We start from the raw sequence: 20,344 nt of genomic DNA, 5'->3' as shown, positions 1-20,344 counted from the left end.
GGCTTTGTCACAGCAGCATCACAGAGGCGCACCATTGGGTTAGTCCACTAATAGTGATGCTAAGTTTAACTGCTTGGCCCCCAGCCTCCAAAGCTCAGCACTGGAAGGTCTGGTTTATCCACAGCAATTAGCTAGTGTCCTGCTGAGTGGCGTCTTAGCGTGCTGTATGGATATCTTGTTGCTAAAAACCTTCCCCTGTGGTTTACCATCTTTGCCTTAAATTTCACAGGAGGTAGCAGGACATTGATTTCCTACTTTTAGCATTCCTTCTATGTTCAACTGACAAAGGTCCACACAGAATAGCTTCCTTTGCCAATACTTCCTTAATTAGGAATCCATTTCACATCAGCTTTCTCTATTTGTATCTGTACAAAGAGGGGGGAAAGCTGCCCTAATGATGCGCATCCAGATAAGGCAGGACACGTTGGTCGACGGAGAACTTGCCTAACATCCAGCAGGCTATGTCCTCCATTAAGAAAAGGGGGCGGGGGAGAAAGGGGGATGAAGTAGGAGGAACGGAGTGAAGAGTAGATTGTAGGATAATCTTCAAGATGATGAATTCATCTTCCAAGAGGAAAAGGGGGAAGAGGTAAAGGAAGCATTCTAGATCAAAACAGACATAAAATATAAAACTCAACACAGCTCATTACCCTTGATTAAACACTGGGTTTGGAAAGGAAGCAGCAAAAATTACAAAGGACATTTAGAAATCTCTAAGTTGACTACATAGAAGCCTGTAAAAAAAAAAAAAAACAAAACAATACTGCTCATTTTCTTAAGTGTGGGGAAAACATCATGATTATGTAGGCATGTGACCTTGTTTGGAAGAAACACGCAGTGAAGCGTGGTCCCTTACTTTCAAATAATTCAGTAAATAAACTGTGCACAGAGGAGACTGAAGTAAACACTGAGCTATTTTCCACATTTTCTGTGTGTTTTAAAATTTTCATAATGGCAAACTGGATGGGAGAAGAAAGTATCATAGGACATTAATATTTTCACAGGCTATCTAAAGTACAAGGAGAATTATACTGGGGTGAGGGTACAAGGGTAAGTGCCCTTGTGCCTAAAATGATAGGCAGCTCCTGCTAAGATGTGACATTGTCTGCCTTAGTCTGACAGTCAAAATTTGTATTTCTGTGCAAGGCAGATTTTTATTGTTACCGCTTTTTCCTTTAAATTTCAAGAATGCTAGTTATAACTCCTGGTCAAAGAAGCCCAAGTCACGCATCCACTAAAGGAGTTGCTAATTGATACCTGCTTTGATTAAATAAAGGCCTAAACAACAGGAGGGCCATATCCCTTGGCAAACTCATTAAATGCATGAGTCTACATCTTGTTTAAAAAGCAAAGAACCTGGAGATGAGGAAGGACTTAGCCGTTTTACATGATGCACCGATTACTATTTTGCTGCACTATTTTTGTCTTGCTCATCAGCCTGTGCTGCCTACTCTCAGAGACGTGTTCTCCTGGAAGAAACCAAATCACACTCAACGATCCCAAAGCCTCTGAGGCTACCTCTGTCAACCTCACGCAATTTTGCCTTCAGTTGTGTTAGGGTTCTTACCTGTCCCTACATCCTGACAAAGCATGCTGGGCTTTTCTTGACTCAAAACATTTCACGTAGCCAACTAATACACCTTGCTCATAAGTCAAGAAACATTCAGATGTCAGCATCTTTGAGCACTCTCACCCACCTTCCCTGAGCAGGAAACTGCTGGGAACTGCTGCTTGCTGGCTCAGGAACTGGGCTTTTCCCACTCCCCTTCTCCAGTCATCCCAGTCTATGATCCCTGTCCGACAGCTCCACTCCATCATGTCACAAGCCCTTCCAAGGCAAAAGAGCCTGGAGAATTCATTTTTATATTCCCAGTGCCCAGCACAGAACAGCAAACTACTGTAGCTCAATTTCACACCCCAGCGTGAAGTGAAGGCGATGCTGGTAGACATTTGAGTCCAGGACTGTAACTCCTGCAGCTAAGTTTAGCCAGCACTGGAGTCTAAGCATCTGCTCAACACAGTGAAGAAAAGCTGGGGGTGGGGTGGGGGTGGGGAGAGAGGCACTAAAAATGAGGCTCGCGCTAGCAAAACCAAGAATGGGGACAGTGGAGGAGCCCAGTTGAGGACTCAAAATGATTTACCCCTTCCCCAGTAACCACTCATTCTCCTTGTACATGCCAAAGGTCAAATGTTAAACCAAGGTAGAGAGAAGCCTGTGGAATGCTGGATTGACCTTGAGAAATAGGACTGGGAAAATACTCTCCTTTCTGGAGAAAGGTCATTTCTATGGCAACCAAAAATAAAAGGGGAAAAGCATACTGCAGAGAAAAATCTTTTTCTGCCCCCTCTACTCCACCCTTATCCTTCATCACAATGACATCATAAGTAAAGGGAGGGTGGCTTAGAAAGCCATCATCCTCTTTCTCTCTCTGTCTCTCTCTCTCTCTCTCCACTCTAGTCCAATACAGAGAACAATTCAACAGCAGATCACTGGTTTGTACTTTAGTCAGCTCAAAGAGTTCATAGCTTTAGAGTAAAATCACACAACTGGCAAGCTACCTCCATGGGAAAGTAGGGGAAAGGGAAAGCAGGAGAAATGAGGGAGAGGCTAGTGAGAGGCAGGCAGAGGTGCCTGCCGCCCGGCTAAACATAAGTTCACAGAAACAACCACGAAAGGCGTACTGTGCGGCCATCAACCCTGCCAGCCTTCTCACTGAGTTCTACTGGAGCAAGGGATCTTCATGGCCACCTCTCTTGTGGCTGCTACCCACCACGTAGCAATGTATAGCTAATGTAACAGTGTTTAGGTGTAAACACTGTCTTATAAGAAATGCTAAAAATGCTACCAGCCCCTGAAATAGTCTGGTCTCTGAATGACTGAGTCAGAAATCCGTACAAACAATGCAGTACTCTCCAAGTACCACACTCTCAAAAGAAAAGCCCTCAACAGAGTCCTCTGATTCATATGGATGGGCCAAAATCCACTGAGACTAAAATGAATCTCAAAGGACTCAGGATGGAGTATTATACAGTCTGAACACTTCTAAAAACGTGTGTTAATAAGTCCTAACGGCTTACTGGCCTCGGACAGAACTGCTTTGCACAGCCCTCCCTAGGCAAAGTAATATTCCAGTCTATCTCACTTCTGACAGATCTATCAATGAAACACTGAACACCCCCCCCCTTCGAGTGCTCAAAGTAATTGTTCACTCTTTCTACAGGTGTCCATCATTTAGGAATATGTTAAGCTCTAAGATCAAGGCTCATTGTATTAGGAAATAACCAGATATTCTGCCATGCAGACACTGGCAACTCGGCCCGAGCTAATGAAAAACACAAACCTCCATGGGACACGGGGCTCCTACACCTCAACTCTGTATCAGAAAGACAGTGCAGAGCCCAGCAAGCTAGCACAGGAGGATCTACGTCCTGATAATCCCTGCCACCATGTCTGTCACTGGTTACTCAAGTCTCAGCACTAGCTTTGCTGCCTGTCAACTACGGGGAGATGAGCTAACGCAGGCAACACAAACACACAAGAATTACCAGTTTTCCTTCAACTCCTAAACCCTCTTGAACCTGATTTCTGTTTCTGAGACCCTCCTCAAAGGATTTAAATCACCGCCAGATGGCAAACTCCCATGAGTCTCCACATATCAAGAAGAGTGTGTGTCATTCTAAAAGTCTGAATTTGTTGTGTAAATCGACAAAAGCATACTGTGTAATAGTGATTTAAGAAGATACAACATTACCATACTATGATTAGTATATAAAATGACAGCGATTCTCCCGATAGGATGGAAGCAAATGATGAAGGAAGTCTCTATATCCAGAGCTCTGGAGCCCACCCCAGGCTCTGCAGCACCTCTCGGCGGTCAGTTCACCACATCCTCAGAAGAACCCTTTGAAACTAGTATTACTAGAACCATTATATAGACAAAGAAATTAAGTCATGAGAATGAGAAAAAAATAGAGCTCAGAATCCCATTCGGTATTGAAAAACTACAGAAAGAGAAGGGGAAGGAAAAATAACAGAGAGAAAGCAGAAAGCCTTAAACAACATGAACAGAGCAGAGGGACTAAAAATTTTCTGGAAATGTCACCAAAATTTCAAAATTTTATCATGTGCATAAATGCTTTTTGTTATATCAACAATATATTTCTTCCCATGATGATTGTTTGTGTGCGTGTGCGTGTGCGTGTGCGTGTGTGTGTGTCTGTGCTCTTCCTCACATCCATCTTCACCGTCTGTCTCTTTTCATTAACAGAAAGAGCCTCTGGGGAGCGGGTACAGCACTAATGGTCTCTAACCCCTCTGACAGAGCAGCTGCACGGTGTGGGGATAAGGTTATGGAGACAGCACTTAGGAGGCCTTCACCTGCTCACACATGCTAAACAATGCAGAGTGCCTTGACAGAGAGGCTTCAGGCACATACCAACACAAAGAATCTGCCTTTCTTCTCTTGCAGCTCACTGTCTCACTGAGGGACAGAGGGAACCGGGATTCAGAACTCACACGGTGTATAAAACCTGGAAAAGTCTTTAAGTTTATCAAGAAACAAAATCGTTTAAATACACTGCACTGAAATCAAATTATTTCGACTAAATCAGAAACCTGTCACCACACTAACAAGTCTACCCCGGAACCATTTTCAGAGTTGGGTGGCATTACTTGTCACAGCCACTAGATGGAACCTCAACTTATTCCAGAATGCCAAAGGCTGTCAGTAAAGACAGAAGACTAGCTAGCACCAGGTGTAACGTCAATTTTTTCCTTGTAGCAATGCCATGCCCCCCCCCACCCCTGCCCCAAAAAGGAAAGGGTAAGCAGAAGCTGAAGAAAAAAATTAAAATCTAAGAGCATTGTTACCAAGAGGAGAGTGGAAAGGAAGCCCAGGGGAAGGTCACTGGTGGAAGACTAATCCCTAAAGACCAACCATAAGGACAAGAGAAACGTCGACCACAGTCTGTGGGTATTATTTGCGGGAAATAATTAAAAATTTGCAATAGCAAATAGTCACAAAATGCCACAAGGACTGCTTTCAAGTTAAAGAAGTCTGGTCTAACTACTATTATTATTATTAAATCTAAGTAGAAAATCAGCACCGTGGTGAACTTATGATAGACAGAGGGACTATCCAGGTCTGTTAGGGAGATGCCAAATCTTCACAAGGCGTAGGCTTGCCACTGATTTGCATCATTAAAACTCTCCTTTAGATGATAAAAGATTCTGGGTTCCATTGTCTGTCAGGGGTATTTCAAAGTCAAGGAATTAAAAAGGAAGAAACAGTTCAGAAAACTGTTGTTCCAGTGCAGGGCAGTAACATAAGAATACAAAGGAAACACTAACTCAATTTAAAGTCACTTGCTTCCCCTGTCCTTCTAGGGAAACTTTAGCCTGCTGCTAATCTGTTAACCGCACAAACAACCTGTTCTGCAACTAAAAGGAAACTCATGCAAAATTCAGTAACTAGGCCTGGTTCAGACTGGAGCTAGCCAGATATTCCAATCCTGGGAGGTCTGCTCAACCTAAGTAGTGCAGGATGTAAGCTAGGCTTCCCTAACCCCTGTCAGCGGCTGCTTTGTCACTTTCTCTCGGTGACAGCACCTACCCAACTACCCAGAGCAAGCAGGACCAATTCTTCCTCCTCCTCCCTATAGTATTACACTGGCTTTTTCCTTCCCCTCCCCTTCCCCCTCCCCCTCCCTCGCTCCCCCTCCCCCTGTGCTACTCTGGCTTCTCTCCCCCTGCAGGCTTTCTCCCTCTACCAGGATGATGCACGGGGGCCAGAGCAAGGTAGGTTCTTCTCTTCCACCAACATAGCTTTGTCTAAACTCAAAGCCGGTGAGTTGATCCCACTCTGAATGTGCCATACCTTTTGGAAGGATCTTTCTGAAGACACAGTGAAAGCAACTTTCTGAAGGACTTGCCGTACTTTTTCATCATTTCTTTATCCTCTACGCCAGTTTCTAAAGTAGGCGGGTCATTTTGCAATGTCAGCATTAGCACCTACAGCCAAAACAAAAGAGGAGCAGGCCTCTGCTGAATGAGTGATGATGGAATTTTCACCGTTTCCACAAAAGCATCAACGGACATACCTTTCCCAGGATTTTAACGTCCTAAAGTCGTGTGCTAAAAGCACACATTTTTCCTAGCATATCTACCCACACCCTCCTTCGCCTTTTGGTTATTCTCATGGACAGAACTTATGAAATTTGCTCTGTGTGTTAGGAACAGTCTCTGAAAGCCACAGAGAAAAATGTTTTCTGGGAAGTAGCTAGCTCTCACGGGACCTCAGGGAACATGTAGCTACAGCGCAGGCTGATTAGGAAAGAGTGGTGGTCAGGAGACAAAGGGACATTCAAGTGTGAAGGCCATTCATAAGCACAGAACCCAGTGTGCTCCTGCAACATATTAGCAACCCTAAAAATAAAGCCAGAGCAGCCCAGGAGGTAAAGAGAACACAGCATGAGAAAACTGCTAAAAGGGCTTGGTTACAAGAAAATGAAATAATAAGATACTGATGGCCAGGATATAATCATAAGGTACAAAAAAACTATAATCATATCAAAGTCTGTGCTACATGGCAGGGGACAAAACAAAGTACAGTTTCGAGTCGAAAAGGAAATAATTCAACTCTTTCACACTAAGAGGAGTATTTACTGAAAAAGCGAGTAGACGGTATAGCGTGCTATTGACCTATAAAAATGAATGAACCTCCTTAATGCATAAATCAGGCCTAATTTATGCAAATGCTATACATGTCAAGACGCCTTTGGAGCACTTTGAGGCACAGATGAAAAGAGGAATAGATGAATGTTAAAACTGACTGTTGTCTGTGGAAGACAACATCCAGAAGGAGACTGTGGGTTCCTGTGAACTGAAACATAGTCCTGGCGGGCATCAAGCTGGGATTAACAAGGGCCTCTCCAGATTCAGGTGGGAAAAACAAGTGGAAACAGGGAGATAAAGAAACATAAAGAATAAAAAAAATGGATAAAAGACAGAGTTCTCGGAGTTCCTCTGGTATTTTTCCCAGAAAAATCTCTTCTATGGGTTACATGTCAACTTCAAATTTTCTGCTAATAATCATAAAGATATTCACTATATGCATTAAGCATATCAATGACAGTTTAACTATGTTAACATTTTAGACAGAAATAGACATCAGACAGGGTATGGCGTGTAAGCTCAGCAGTCCGATCTGCTCAGCACAAGGGAAATCCTGGGCACAATCACTAAAAAAAAAAAAAAGTTATTTTTTTAAAGTAGGATATTAACACCACTAAAACATTAACAGAGATTATTTGTGGCTGGTGAGACATAGGTGATTATTCTTTCTTGCTATTTCTTTTAACGCTTTGAGGTTTTCTACAATTAGAAAGTGCATCTGGGGGAAGGTGAAGAGGTTGGAAATTCAACAGGGATCAATGCCAAACCTCACATGCCCTAAGCATTTTCTCTATCCCTAAGCTCTGCCCCGCTTCCCACTTTATAAATACCACTAGACGTAGGGAACCGATTTATAAACAGGTTTCAATTCTTTTAAATTATCTAAAAGCTAAAAGTTGAAAAACAAAGCCAGCATAGAGCAGAGTTTCGATGAAACGTCTCCATACTTTGCACTGAACAACTGCAGCCTCAAGACAAAGTCTAGTTGGGGGAATTAGAAAGGCTACCACTATTCCTGAGGTAGAGCAGATAGAAGAATAGCAAAAACCTGAAAATAGTATCCAAAGTATAAGGTGCCTCAAAACACAGTGACTCACTCCATCAGATGAGCCACAACACCGCGCTCTGGGAGCAGGCTGAAAATGGAACAGGCAGTCTTTATTTTAAAAAGAAAGCAAGCAGCCCGAGAGCCATCTGCAAATGGAACAGCCCGCTAATCCATTCTTAGACTTCCTTGGGAGACCTGAGATCTTTCTGCTCTTTCAAGAGTCCATAGGTCAGGGCCAGGCATCTATCGACTCTGCACTGTACCAGTTCTGTCAACTCAGCGCACAAGAACGTGAGTCAGCCTTCAACTTGGCCAAATTCCCCAGAGAACTCCCACAAGTCTAAGCGGAAAATAAGCATGTTCAGGAGAACTGAAGAACCCATGCCTACCACCTCCACCCTCCACCACCACCCCCATCACAGTTCCAACCCTACAAATCTCCCCAGTGGTCATTACTTTCATTGGAGGGTATTTGTGGTAAGGCGCTGCTCCGGTTGCTAATTCAATGGCAGTTATTCCAAAACTCCACATGTCAGCCTTGAAGTCATAGCCTCTCACCTAAGATGGAGAAAGAAGATGAACAAACAAAAAAAAATCACTCACAATCATGTAGCAGGCCTGTTATACATCAGTACATCCACTACTGTGTCAGCTATCCAAAGCTGTTCATAAAATGTCAGTGTGGTTTGCTTAGGGCCAGCTAGCAATCAGGAATTTAAATCTACACTGTATGATACATTCTACTATAATAATTGATTGAAATGAAATATTAGCACCTGCAGTGCATCAAATCTGTATTATGTTAGATTAATTAGAATATATACATATATATATATATATACATATACATATATATATCAGTGATACATATGACTGTACAATAACAACCAGGTTAATAGTTTTTTTTACCTGTTCCATGACTTCAGGGGCCATCCAACATGGGGTACCAACAAATGTTTTTCTGACTTTATTCCGTGTAACATCACCCCCTGTTGCTAAGAATGCACTTACTCCAAAATCTGAAAAGAACAACAACAACAACAAAATCAACCTTATTTTATACTCCATGTGTCTCATCAATTCTGGTCCTAATCTCATCTCTCTCCGTTGGGCCTTAGGTAGTAATGGACAGCTGCAAACACACTCATGGGGCTTTCTCGGAAATAAGCCAGGCTTGTCCTGCCGTCTGTGGTCTGCCATTCTCTATCCTGAAGAACATGCTATCAGAGGCAATGGGCCAGGCGGCCTCACCAAACTATAGGATGTTTTCTACTAGACAGGTACAGAAAGCCACTGCTTCTTTTAACTACAATATCAACGAAAGCATAAATACATTTCAAAAGCCCAGAATATAAAATGTCTTGGCTTTTATCTAAGCTTTTTTTTTCCTTAATCACTAACAAGAATATCACTGGAGGAAGTAAGACTAGTATGTAACACAGTTATTTGTATGTTTTATTGTGATTTTCTAGCCCATTTAATTCTAAGTTACCAATGTTCAAAAAGCTAATTTTATAAAGAAAAAACGAATTCACCCTATACCATCATGTTCTAGACTAAACAGTATATATTAATACTTTGGCCAAAATCATAAAAGCAAGCTGCATAAGTCTGTCTTTATGAAACTGGTCGCTCAAAGAAAAGGCTAAGTCAGCAGAGACTGTTTCTTGCCCTACCCCGCCCCTTTTTTTCCACTCATAGTTTCCTGGATAGTTTTCATTAAGTGCAGATGGAATGATATGTAGAATTAAAATTATCTCTTACTCTACTTCATTTATTAGGTGCATGTGTACATGATTTATTAGGTGCATGTGTACATGAGTACATGTGTCTGTCTGTGTTTATCTAGTGTACTTGTGGAGGCCAGAGGTCAATTTGCTTCTCATCTTCTACAGTATCAAGGTGTCTCTCTTGCTGCTTCTGCAGTGCTACATACTACAGCTCCCTGGCCAAGCTGCAAACTTGCAAGTTTTTCTCCCCCTCCCACAGGGATCACTCCTTCATATTAGGCTCTCATCGGACTCATATTCTTCAGGCTTGTGTGGCAAGCACATTTGCCCAGGGAACTATCACACTGGCCCAAAACATCATACTCTTCCTAATACCCATTACATATTAGAAATTTGGTGTGAGATTTCTTTGGTATACTGGACATGAATATAGACAAATATGCAAAAATAACTTCTATAGTTGACAATAGTGAACAGCTGCTGCTTATTAATGCATGCATCCTCACTTACATTTTTGCATATCAAGTAAAAGCAGGTTATAAATTAAAGAGCCAACTACTCGAGACTAGCATAGTTCTTGGTAACAGCCTCATCCAAGTATCCCCAGAGACTGAAGTGGTAGATAGAAAGGTCAGGGTGCCGCAATACATCCCTTTAATCCCAACACTTGAGAGGCACAGGCCAGCCAGGGCTACATAGTAAGACTCTGTCTGCCAAAAAAGGATGCTAGCCAATACCTCGCCACATTGCAGGATGCTATGGAGGATGCTCGCTTGCTGCAATGCTGCTCTGATATGATTCTCTTCTACTGGTTCCCTTTGTTGACTGTCAGGATGCTAGCACTTACAAAGAACAACCTCAAGTACAAACCTCCACCAAAGGCATATGGGAGTTTGCTTTAGACCTCTGGCACTGTTGTGGTGTGATTTAGAAACACTGTAACCAGCCCCATAAGTGCAAATATGTTGGCTTTAGTTACAGTTAAGCATATTCATCTCCCAACAGGACATCGGTTACAAGCAAATGAAATGAAAGTTAGGAGATGGCATATTTGATACACTGCTACTTGCATGTTAATATTGAACGTAAGTTATATTTTGAAATATGCCATACAATTTAATTTACATATACAGAGCCTACTCTGAAATTCTTTAAATGACTACACCACAGTAGCTCAGAGAGGAATCAAGTGAACTGTCATTTGTCACCTGCTACTGGTGACTGACAATTCTAAATCTTTTAAAAAATATAAATTTTAATTTGACTTACATTTCTCCCATGAAGTTCAACAAAGAATTCAACACTTTATTTGTATTGAAATCATCTTATCATATGAAAATATTGAATAAATATATATTATCGATAAATAATGTGGATAAAGGTTGCTTTGAGGAAATATCAGCTTCTTACACTAAAGGTAACATTTAAAGATATGAGCCAATTAAACTATAGTTATTACTCTTCAATTCCTTAAAATTCTACCTGCTTACCTTATACATTTGAAAAGCTAAAAAAAATATTAGTAGAGAAAGATACACAGTAGCAATTAACTATTGACAATCCCTCTTCAATGTATCGTCCATGATTCACACGAGTCACATACTTATTCACAGCCTAAGCTGAGAACATCTACTTTCAAGTCAAAAACAGATGGCTAAATGTCTTTGGAGCTCAACAAAAAAAGAAAAAGAAAAAAAAATCCAGAAGCAGAAAATATCAACCCTAACATCCACTCAGCACTACAACTGCAGAATAGTGACAATTTGCAACTATGTGTGGCTAATACAGACGTAGAACCATGTATCCGTACTGAGGAACAGATCCTGAGAGAAGATCATAGTTACTTACACAAACAAGAAAATCAGTATATTCTGTTCTGTTCAGATAGTACACATGTGATGGTGAGAACAAGTCAGGGAAGAACAGTGAAGAGAAACTTGGTTCTCCTAGGGATGCCTGCATACAGCTCACTGGGGCCAGATACCCTTAGGTCAGAAATCATGAACACTTTTCTGGCAACAGAGTCAAATGAATCCAGCTGGCCCACCTTTCTGCTTTTGCAGGATGTAAAAGCTGCTGTAAGGAAATGGTCAGGAAGAGTTCTGTCACCTTAGCAGCGAAGGGCTCCAAACTCTTCTGAATCCATTCACTCCTTTCATTCCTCCAGTCAGGTTTTCCTTTAAGCCAACTTACTTTTTGCTAAAAGTCCTGTGGCAGCCTCCTTAATCCCCATCTTCTGCTCCTCTCAGTCCCAGAATCAACTAAAGAAAGAGACCATTTATGCCACAGCCCCAAGGCCTCCTTAAAAGCCTGGTAAGACACTCTTGCCCCTTAAGGTGAAGTCAAAGTCCTTTAGCCTAACACATAAATATCAACCCCTTCCTCTCCTGCACATCTGTCCCTGCTCCCAGATCCAACCAGGACCTCCAGCCCCCCCAAAATGTCTTCCATTGATGACAGCTTTTCCCAGAGAAAACAAACACCAGTGTCTTTATAGAAAAGTTTCCTTGCTCCTTTTACTGTCGGCAACAAACCCATATTTAAAAAAAAAAAAGCAAAAACAATGGGAAGAGGCAATTCCTCATGCCTGATTTACTCTACAAAATTAGTCTGTCTGTTATGTTGTTACAATGTCTAAAATCAACACATACATTGTGATATTCTACTTGTAATACCATACATAACCCAGGAGCTCAGCTGGCCTCAGAGGGGTCCTGGATACCAGAGGACCCTGGTTACCAGAGGTCGATATGAATATTCTTATCTAACTATAGAAAAGTAAGATCAAGGTCAAATGCCAAGGATGTGTGACAGCAGAAAACAGGGACCCCTCCAGGGGCCTAATGGATGCTGGGAAGAAGCCTTTACTTGTGACAATGGAGACTCTCAGCACAGAAAAGCTGCAAAGTATTTGAGAGCTTTTTCTATACCTTACATGAAAATCACGAAAAATATCAGTCAGGCCTAAATATAGATTCACTCTCTGGTACCCCTGTGTAGACTTGGTTTACTCGTGCCAAATGCAAGGACAAAAGAATTCTTGGTGTGCCTGCCGAAAGGGAACTTTTCATTCACCTACAGGGAATGAGATCATAGACTTCCCTGAGCTTACAGGATAAACTGGGAGAACCTTCTAGGGGCTCGCTATTAATGAATGGTGAAATTGGTCTGAAAATCAGTATCATTAAGAGTTAGGAGAACTCCATTAAGTCACCAGCCCTTGCCTACCACAACTTTCCTCAGCACCTGCTATGCTCTAAAAGGAACAGCTGTTGTGGTGGAGAAGCCGTTCAGTAGCAGTACTCACCATCAAACAGCCAATAAAATGTAGTATTTTACTCTACATACTGTTAACATAATATAAATATATTTTCATATATATATATGAAACTTTGTATAGTAAACTCTGACACTGGGTCAGTTCAACATCTGGTAGAGAAACACAGAATTTTATTTGATAGTTCAGAACTTTCTAAAAGTAATTCATAATGTATAAGACAAGCACCAAGGTTTCAGTACTCCGCACTGGCTCGCTGAAGAGAGGTGGATGGCCTCATATCTTTGGAGGAGGGAAGTCCTGGAGAGGTCTTAGCTACCAGAGACCCCTGTTACTAGAGGCCAGGGTTTTATAAAGTCAAGCAGCTGAGTGAGAAGCTTGAGGGGTCCAATCTCAAGGTCTGCCCACAGAGAAGGCAACTTGCACCTGGTCCAACTAACACCAGGGACCAAACTGGCTGTCTCTAGAGAATATTGAGAAAGTCCAGGCAAAATTGCTCACGAAAGGAAAGGGGCTGGCAGCGGGGGCGGGGGGAGGGAGGAAGAAGGGGAGGACTGGGAAATGGGACATGATCAACCGCAGCTGTAACTCAGCAGTGCAATTAACAGAGTGGGATCCCTGACTTAGTGGATACCGGAATCGGAAAGGAGGAAGGGAAAAGAAGACTCAAGGCTTGCCAAAGAACACAGTGATAGAGGACAGAAAATAAAATCATAGTCCTTCTCAAAGAAAGCCAACACGATCAAAATGGAATATGGGGGATTAATGTTAATGTCTAAGCTTGCCCAGAGTAAAGGCCAAGTTGTGATTATACATGTCAGAAAGAGAAGTTCAACGTTCTTCGGTCAAATGTTACACTCATGTTATCAAAAACAATCTCTTTATAAATGTTATATTCATGTTACAGTCAACATAACTAAATCTTATATTCATGTCATCAAAAACAATCTTTTTATAATTTAACTTGAAGCTGGGTTTTTTGGTTGTTAGGTTTTGGTGATAGGGTTTTTTTTTGTTTGATTTTTGTTTTGTTTTGTTTTGTTTTCTATTTCTCCAACCCCTTTATGAGAGGCTGTCAAACTGAAATGCACTTCTGAATACCTAGTTAACATCCTCAACCCACCAGGGGATTGGCTTTTCTGAGCCCCACAGGTTCCTTAAAATGACAGACCCCCAACAAGAACAGAAAAAACAGTGTGACTTAAATCATTACTTAAATCATTACAAAAACAGAGGTGAACTCATCTCTGTTCTGTTAGGAACCAACTATAGAATGGGTTTGAACAATGTAGCTCCTGTTTCTTGTGCTGTTTATACTGGGGCGTGTGTCAATGTGTGCAGGGAAGTTTGTCAGCATTACTGAATCTTGCTCAGTCCCCAGTAAGGTGCAAGGCCTGGGCCTAGACACCGTGAGCTTGCAAAGTTGTAGTTCAGACACAATTGCCTTTCCAGGGAGATCAGACATGAGGAAATGCTTAAAAGAGTGACCTTTGCATGGGTCAATAGACATCAATAAAAATAATAGCAACAAAAACAGATGACACTCAGCTGCCCTTCACCCCCATTTCTTAGAGAGGGAGGAAAAGCAGGACCAGGGGGAGACATGGCTTCCACAACTGCAGAGTCAGGTGTGCCTCTTCCGATGTGGTCCTCCAGTACAAATCCTTCCTAAAGTCATTCTTCCTGAAATAGAGTTTTGACCTTGGGACTCCGATCAACTCCCTAATCCCCTCAAGATTGGCACTGAGGAATGAGGAAACTCCTCCAAGGCCAGAAGTCAGCTGCCTGAGGAGCTACCCAGCTTCCTGTTTTGCCTCTTCCCAAGGTAAGTAAGTTTTCCCAACTGTCACAAAAGCTAGCCAAGTGCCATCCAGCTTCTGGAACTGACCAAGTAGCCAACCGGTTGTTTCACTTTTCTAATGAGTGATTAAATCTGGTCTTTGTCCACCAGTTTATCTGTGCTTAAGAACTAGATCACAGCAACCTCTAGCTTTCTTGGAGCTGGGCCATCGTCAAAATGTCTTCAGGCCTCCGGGCACTGAGAGCCAAGTCTAAGTGGAAACCCAGAGGTCACAACCTCCTTCCTATCAGCTGGGAAACCTGCAACTGAAAGAACAGGAGAGTCTGGGGCAGTACTTCCTCGAAGGATGCAGAGGGGACACTTTAAATAAGCACCAGACCTCTGGGTTTTGGAACCCCGCTCAGCAGAACTCCAGACACCTCTTTCTGGGCCAGGAGCAGAATTCAAAGCTAAGGGGATGGAGCCCAGATGCCGCCAAGCTCAGGGACAGCAACCACCTACACTTAAGAGGGCTCCTTTCCTTCTAGAAAAGTTTTCCCTCTATCATGACAGTGGCTTTTCAGCACATCCACTAAAATGAATCTAACTGCCATCGGGCCACATGCACAGTAACTGGGGAGTTTAGGAGATACCAAGTGAGACCCGAGGGGTATGTACTGCAAGCTCCTGTGGGAAAGTCTACACCTAAATGGGCTCCTTTGCTTCCCAAACTCTCCTTCCTGTGCCAAATGCAACAGCAGCCGAAGAAGACAGGTGCTCCTGGTCGGGAGAGTGGTGCCTGGGTTCTGCTCAACAGGGTTCCGCAACCCAAAAGTATGGTGCTCACTCAGACACAGCAGACATAGCAAGGAAACAGGAGTCCATGACCTTCACAATGCCCTGCAGCAACTGGGAAACCATGTGGCCAAGATTCCTGGATACGGGAGGTATTCCAATGTCCTTGATGCTTAATCTCCTATTAGACAACAACTCTAGGACTTGTACCCAAAGGCTTAACACTTACAGTCCCCTGTCTCCCGCCAGCCAACCCAACCATGTGCCCTGTCGCACTGCCTGACTGCCAAGAGTTAACAAATACACCAAAGACCAGAGTTGTTGCAATCCCCAAAAGGATTTGGTTTTTAAAAAAAATCAGCAAAAAAACAGTTGACTATGCATTGCAACTTTTTATTATAAAACAGCTCCAGTATTAGCACCGCTTTTAATGCCAGGGGCATAACTCAAGATGAATAATTGCAGAACTGTCTCAAGGGGGATGAAGAGCAGACTGAAAGCAAAGTCTAACTTTTGCCTGCTATTTGAAGCAATAATTTCACAACCTTGATCGGTACAACACACTTCTAGGAAATAGAAAACAGAGCTATCTTTAAAACGCTGTAGTCTCGACCCTCAGAGTCGATGTAGTCCAGAGACTGGAGTGAGCAGTGTCACCTGGGAGCATCTCAGACATGCAGGGCCTCAGGGCCCAGTCCAGAGCCACTGGATCAGAATCTGCACTATGGAAAGATGCTAGGCTGACTCATTGTGCACTAAAGTTGAGGTTTTGTAGCCAATCACTGTGCCTGGAAGAGGGGAGTGCATGGCATCCCCCCAACCTCCTCCATTCACCTCTTAGAAGAAGAGAACCACAGCCATGAAAAGAGAATGTAGGGAAAAGTAGATATGTCTATAAGGTCACATATTTTTGTGAGGCAGCAAATCCAAGGGCAATGCAAGTGTAAATGACATGTGACAGTCAACTGCCTAATCCAGTGACTCTCAACTGTGCCCATTGTGTCCACAAGGCCAAGTAGCCAAGCACAGTCACACCTCTATGGGGATTCAGAATCTTGAAAATAATGTATGACCACATTCCTGTCAACTGCCCATCACTAACAGCTGCTCAGCGGAGAGGCCGAGGTACAGGGAGAGAAGCTGTGCTGTCTGTTTTATGCACAGAAGTGACCTCCTCCAATCACTCCTATCCCACTCGTGAGGACACTGCCCAACTAAGGGTAAAATGTCATCTCATCACAGCAATAGCCATGAACCCACTCGTCTTTTAAGGGACTTGACAATCGTGTTGGCAGCTGATCTACAATTAGTCATCAAATGCTTGCATGCCACCTGCCCTGCTCCAGAGAGAATCCTGGTCTGTGGAGTGTGGGGAATATCAGAATCATCTAAAAACATCACTGCTGCCCTCACTTTGCCTCCCACCAGGCCCCTGCCTTTCATTTTGCATTTTCCTTCTTACAAACAAATGGTGCTCACTGACCTGGTCTGACTTTATTAGCTGAGCGCCCCCACCCCCCATTCCTTAGGATAGTGTCTAAGGCATTCACAGTCCAAAAACATGATCCTGTGGAATTTCCTGAGTCTGGGCCCTGGAGGGTCAATTGTCAGCTGTTCTGGACAAATGCGTGTTCCCCATCAATGGGTGAAAGAGAGGGGCTGTCCTGATGGTCTTTGAATCATCAGACAATGACGATTTCCCAACTCTTTCTGACAGCAAAATAAGAGAAGAAACTAGAGGACATGCCTTTACGTTCTTGAAAAAAAAAGAATTTTAAATATAAAAATAAAGGAAAAAGGAAGCAAGCCTACCCAGATACCCAGACTTAGGGTATCATCTAGGTAGATTCTAAGTATTTCCACCAACCAGTTTCCTTCCAATGTGGCTAGAAAACTGGAGTCTTAATCCAGCTATGTTGAAGGTCCAGACAGAAGCCAGTTTTCTCCAGTACAAATGATACACCAATCAATGGTCAACTAACTTCCTGTTGAATATGACTCTTACTGTGAACAAAGGAGAACCAAGTTTTCCAGTGCATAAAAGGGCTAATTTAAAAACATTCTGACAATGGTAAACACAGACACAAAACTAGGCTTAATCACATCCTCCTCCATGCCCAAGGTGATCCTCTGGTTTGTTCGATTTAAAACAGGACTGGAAAGGTCTTTAGTGATTACAGTTGATGAGGCGCCACACAAACGTTCTGATACAAGATAGGTCCTCGGAGATCGTGTTGTCAACTCTCCTTATTTTCCAGCTGAAGGAACTGATCCCTGGAGCAGCTGAACTGTCAGGAAGTGTAGAGTAAAAGTTCCTATGGGAGATCATGGTGGTAGGGGCTCCACCACAGGCACTGCAAGGACAGTCTGAGGAGATGTGAGAGCAATCTGCTCGCATGACCTTCTGACTGACTGAACTTCCACACACAAGTCTGTAACAGCTCAGCAGTCCTCAGATCCCTCAGCGCTGAAGCCTGCTCTGCTGAGTGGCCAGCACTGCTCTGAGGTAAACACACTACACACAGATCATTTCCAAAGCCAGAGTCATGCTTCTGAAGTCACGGGAGGGTCTGCAGCTGGCCATATCCAAAAAGACAAGCACATGCATTCTTAGATCAAATATTAATACTTATAAATTTCCAATGCAACATTTATGCACCCGCAGGTGGCCTTTTTCAGGCGAATCTCTACTGAACTGGTTCCATTATCAGAAGCTTCTATGAAACCACAAGCGCCTATCTGTACACTTGAAAGAGATAGGCCCTGTGGGAAATGGTGAGAATAACCCCAGTTGCCACAAGTATTCAAGGAAACAACTGACATCATTTTCTGCAAAGTTCTAAGAAGGATTAATGGAGGATAACTATTCAGAGAATCTGCAGGATTTCAAATTTGCAATAAGAAAAACTCCCACATTTAAAACAACTATGTATTAAGAGTATTCACGGGACGTGGTTGCTTGGTATTTTTAAGCTCTTCTTGCTATGTGTCAGGTTCTCACGCAGCACCACGGGCCAGCTAGTCTAGCCAAGCTCGAGATTCAGTGCAGACCATGTCTCAAAACGGTAAGACAGAAAGGAATAGAAGGAGACACCAAACACTGACCATTTGCCTCCGCAAGAGCAGGCGAGGGCAAGGACAACCACACAAGCCCATGTGCACACACATGCATAACCACACTGGCAAAATTAATAAGGTAGAGGGCCTATGAGGAAAATACTGAGAGCTGAGCTATGGCTCCACTCACATGCACACACATAAACACACTCCTGCCTTCCTGCTGGTAACATGAACAAATACACACCTGACACATGTAAACATGTGTACATATACTATCTTACAGTCAAATGTGTCCGGCCAATTCCACTTGTGCTCTGTCCTTGATGGCAATATATTTCCATTGTTTGCCACTCTGTCAACTCAGAGGACTCTGTGCAAATGCTTGACTGATATATGTCAACTAGTCATTTAAGATACATTGAGCCTAAGCATCTAGTGCTCACCTTTGCCAAGGGCAGAACAGGCCGTAACAAATAAAAGCTGGGAAAATAAATGAAAAAAATAATGCAATAATAGACTCAACGTATTCTTTCGGTCTAAGACCCCAGTTTTGCCCAGATCTTTATAGTTTTTATAATATATGAAACTTACTGGTGATAACTAAAGCCCTGAAAAGAAGAAAGGAAAGAACAGAGGAAAAGAGAGAAGGAAGGCAGGAAGGGAAAGAGGGAAAGAGACTGAATCCCATCTACTTTCCTGATGCTCAGACCCACACCCACCTCCACCTCCACCCCCACCCCACCCCCGCCCCACGCAGTTCAGTGTGCACAGCTGAGGAAGGACTCCAGCCAGAAGCAGAGCAGAGTGCTTCTTCCTTGCTGGATTCACCCTGGAAGCTTCCTTGAGTTATTGCCCAAGCTAATCCTAGCAGCTGCCAAGGGGGGTGGGGGGGGAGCTGTTCACAGTCTGTCCCAGGTGCCTCTTGCTGATGGTGTACAGCTGGAAAAGAAAACCAAGCTTCCAGAACTCATCACATCCTTGGCTCAGGCTAGAGGTTTCACCAAATAACTATCATCTATCAAAGTCCCTCAAGACAAAAAGTCACATCAATTTACTCTCCTTATTAATAAAAAAATGTATAGTAATAATCTAGTCTGTGCCAAACCATAATTTACATGATTGTGAACTATCCCTGAATCTCAAAACAAGTACTCTGGTTGACTACAAAACAACTCATATGCACCAAAGCTTCCAATTCATCTACGGACTCTATTTTCTAGACATACCCAATGTCTCGTGTTTTCTCGCTCCACTCTCCTTGATTTCATTAACTGCTCAATCCATAGTTACCCAGGCCAGAGCATACCTTTCTTTTTTCATTAAGAAACTATCTTAAGTGAGGTGCACTGGCCTGCCTGTACTCAGGAGGTGGAAACAAGATTCTGAGTTCAAGAACAGCTGGGCAACAAATGAGTGAGCCTGTCTCTAAAACAAAATCCTACTTTCAACTTTAGGGGGAAATGCAAGTGTGTGCCCTGGTACGTTGTTATATATAAGCTTCTTCAGTTAATATACCCACTGTGCCTTAGACCACCAATAGGCTCCTTGACTTGCAGGAGACAGGGCCTCCATCAGGTGTCCGAGTCAGATCACAGGAAGCAAACTTTCCTGAACCTCTCCCTCCTGTCAGGCACTCTCTGGTGAAGCAGCAATAGACAACACAGAGTTTCTACCTTTGGGAGCTACCTGGTTTGGAAGGAAGTGGGAAAAGGTGGGACCCAATTTCCACATGGTACCACAGGCTAGATCAGGTGAGGATGTGCAGAGACCATGTTGAAAGTTCTTAGGGGCTCAACCAAGTGAGGATGGGTTAGTGAAGGGGAGGATGGGAGAGGGTTTCACAAGGAGTGGTTGCCAGAAATAGAGGTGTAGGGGGTAGATGATGTTAGGAAAGCGGAGAGGGTCCTGAAGACCAGAAGCATGTGTAGAGGGGACACAGCCACAGGCAGATCCCTCCCCTGCAGTCACAGAGGCAGTGGGC

General features: G+C 43.2%; 1 protein-coding gene across 1 annotated transcript in view; it reads right to left on the bottom strand.

Annotated features, from left to right (window-relative positions):
• The window catches only part of Stk39 (serine/threonine kinase 39), a 266,502-nt gene that overhangs the window by 156,977 nt on the left and 89,181 nt on the right, over window positions 1-20,344 (bottom strand). Inside the window, exons 6-8 of the mRNA XM_028762995.1 lie at window positions 8,631-8,740; window positions 8,178-8,279; window positions 5,877-6,010 (exon numbers count right to left, since the gene is read on the bottom strand). Of these exons, the coding sequence (XP_028618828.1) occupies window positions 5,877-6,010; window positions 8,178-8,279; window positions 8,631-8,740 (346 nt within the window). The remainder of the gene's footprint in view (window positions 1-5,876; window positions 6,011-8,177; window positions 8,280-8,630; window positions 8,741-20,344) is intronic.

The sequence above is a fragment of the Grammomys surdaster genome, unplaced genomic scaffold, assembly GCF_004785775.1.
Source record: "Grammomys surdaster isolate TR1022 unplaced genomic scaffold, NIH_TR_1.0 136, whole genome shotgun sequence".
NCBI classification, from domain to species: domain Eukaryota; kingdom Metazoa; phylum Chordata; class Mammalia; order Rodentia; family Muridae; genus Grammomys; species Grammomys surdaster.
This window is presented reverse-complemented; position numbering and strand designations above follow the sequence as displayed.